The 2248-nt window shown below is 41.1% G+C and overlaps 1 protein-coding gene across 1 annotated transcript; it reads right to left on the bottom strand.

The window, feature by feature from the left end:
• Window positions 1-610: 610 nt before the first annotated feature.
• LOC108855706 (aspartic proteinase PCS1) lies at window positions 611-2248 on the bottom strand. Its single transcript, XM_018629584.2, has one exon. The coding sequence runs from the start codon at window positions 2127-2129 to the stop codon at window positions 819-821; it is 1311 nt and encodes a 436-aa protein (XP_018485086.1). The 5' UTR covers window positions 2130-2248; the 3' UTR covers window positions 611-818.

The following is a 2248-nucleotide window of genomic DNA, read 5'->3' as shown; positions in this document are numbered from 1 at the left end:
CATGTGTGCTGAGAAGCTCTGCCTCTAGTCAAATGCACAACCATAGACAAAGAGGGTTACTTCTAAAATATTACTCCCACATAAACATAAAGATCGACAAGACGAGATCACCAGAAAAAAAAACGCATGCAATATCTAATTAAGATTTAAATATGCAAAAAAAAATAAAGAGCAAAATAATTTAGAATTTGAGATTTAGTTATAGAACTAATCAGCAGATTTATTATCAGATACTAATCAAAAGAACCAATCATATCGAAATCAAGTAAAATCTGACCTAAAAATGAAAAGGATTGGAAACGATAATTTACAGATGAAGAGAATCAATGAAACAAAAAAAACTAATGATTCCGAGCAAATTGGAAAATATTCTGATTCACTGGAAATCTTTTATTGCTCTAAAATATGAGAATTCGATAAGAGAGAAGGTAGGTTTTAAGTCAAGTTTATGATCGTCTTTTGTTCATTTTCTAGTTTCCGAAATCTATTTTTTAGTAGTTAACATTGTAAAAAAACCAATGAAAGACCTGAAGACTTTTGTAAAAACAAGTCTACAAGTTATATTGAACAGAAACAATATAATACATGTGACAGGAATTAACACGTACATGAACCATTTGATTATTATAGTTACATAGTTTAATAAGAGAACAAGTTTGCTTCAGACAGATGTCCTTCTAACGGGACCACACAGTCCCAGAATAAAACTGATCTAATAATATACACTGTCCGATCGAACAATCACCCAAAGATGATCATAATCGGGGAACATTTTCGAATAATACGCACGACCGTAGATAAATACTGGAGCCTTCTCATTAAGGTAATGATCTGCTGCAGTCAGCTTTACTGAAACCCACTCTCTTATTGATTACATCAAACTCAACCCATAGATTCTGCTGATGAACGTTCCCGATTATATTACTAGCTGCACCGAGCATGCTTGACCGTCCGATGCCAACACAGTGGACCCCGCCTCCTACGTTAATAAGAAGCCTTTGTTTTTCAACGAGAATCTCCACTCCTCTCCCGAACTCAAACGCAAGATCTCCTATAAACCGTCCGATCTCCATAGGATTGTTTCCATCAAAACACATGTCAGCCGTTTCGCCGTAGACGTAACCTTTTTTCATTCTGGGCCCTACACGGTTCACTATTTCTTCCCTCACTTTATCATACGCCACGTCGACCAAGTGAGTGAATTCAGAACCCGAATCGACCATGGTTTGACCCGACCCGCCAGCATCGGGTCTAAAAACAGAGGCTGGGATATCTAGCCTCTTTTGTCCGATTCGGATACCTTGCAAAGGTACTGTATAAGCCAGAGGGTCTAGATTCGGCATGCGTTGACTCTGAGGAAAAGTCAAAAGAGAGACGTATTTGAATTGTCGAGAGATGGGATTTTCCCCGAGGTAGAAAGACCCTGTCGGGGTAAAACCGGGCCGGTTCGACCTGGTTGGAATGCAATAAGAGAACTTGGATATTTTCGCTTGCGAGATGAAAGAAAGACGACCAAGATTCATCCCCAAAATACCCCTGTCGTCTGTAGACTCGGCAGCACAGCCTAGAATCAAAGGAGGGGTAGTTTGGGTACTCGAGAAGGTGAACTTTTCTTTGACGAGATTGCCTTCGGCGTAGGTTCCGTCTGCGTAGAAGTAAGAGTAGTGACAGAGACGGTTCGAGTCGCAAGTTGTGGGAAGGGTAAAATCGGGAATTCTTGGTTTACAGAAAGGATGAGAGCAAGGCAAGTTGGAGAAGGATGAAGACAGCGAAGGATCAAACGACGTCGTTGGTGGTTTCTTCTTCTTGCGATGGCACTGGATCCACGAGAGTTGACTCCCTGTGTCGAGGACAAGCTCTTGAGTCTGAGCAGGTGTCCCAATCGGAAGAGAGAGAATCAGAGCCATCGAGTATTTGAAGTTTGATCGGAAATTGTACGGAGGAGATGATGACGACTGAGATGGATTCCGGCGAGAGGCTAGGGAGGTTTGGAGGGAAGAAGAGGAGGTGGATGAGTTACTGGTTGTAGTGAGACGGAGAGATGTGAGAGGGAAGTGGAGAGAGAGAGATGATGAGAGAGTAATTGAGTTGCAGAGGAAAACGTAGAGAAGTGTTAAGAAGAGAGACATTTTTTTAACTGTCTGAGAGTGAGCGATGAGAGAGAGATACGATGTTACATATTTATACAACACTCGCACGGCTATTAAGAATAAAGAAGAGAAAGTTGAAGGAGATTGTGCAACTAATT

The sequence above is a fragment of the Raphanus sativus genome, chromosome 4 (assembly GCF_000801105.2).
Source record: "Raphanus sativus cultivar WK10039 chromosome 4, ASM80110v3, whole genome shotgun sequence".
Lineage (NCBI taxonomy): Eukaryota > Viridiplantae > Streptophyta > Magnoliopsida > Brassicales > Brassicaceae > Raphanus > Raphanus sativus.
This window is presented reverse-complemented; position numbering and strand designations above follow the sequence as displayed.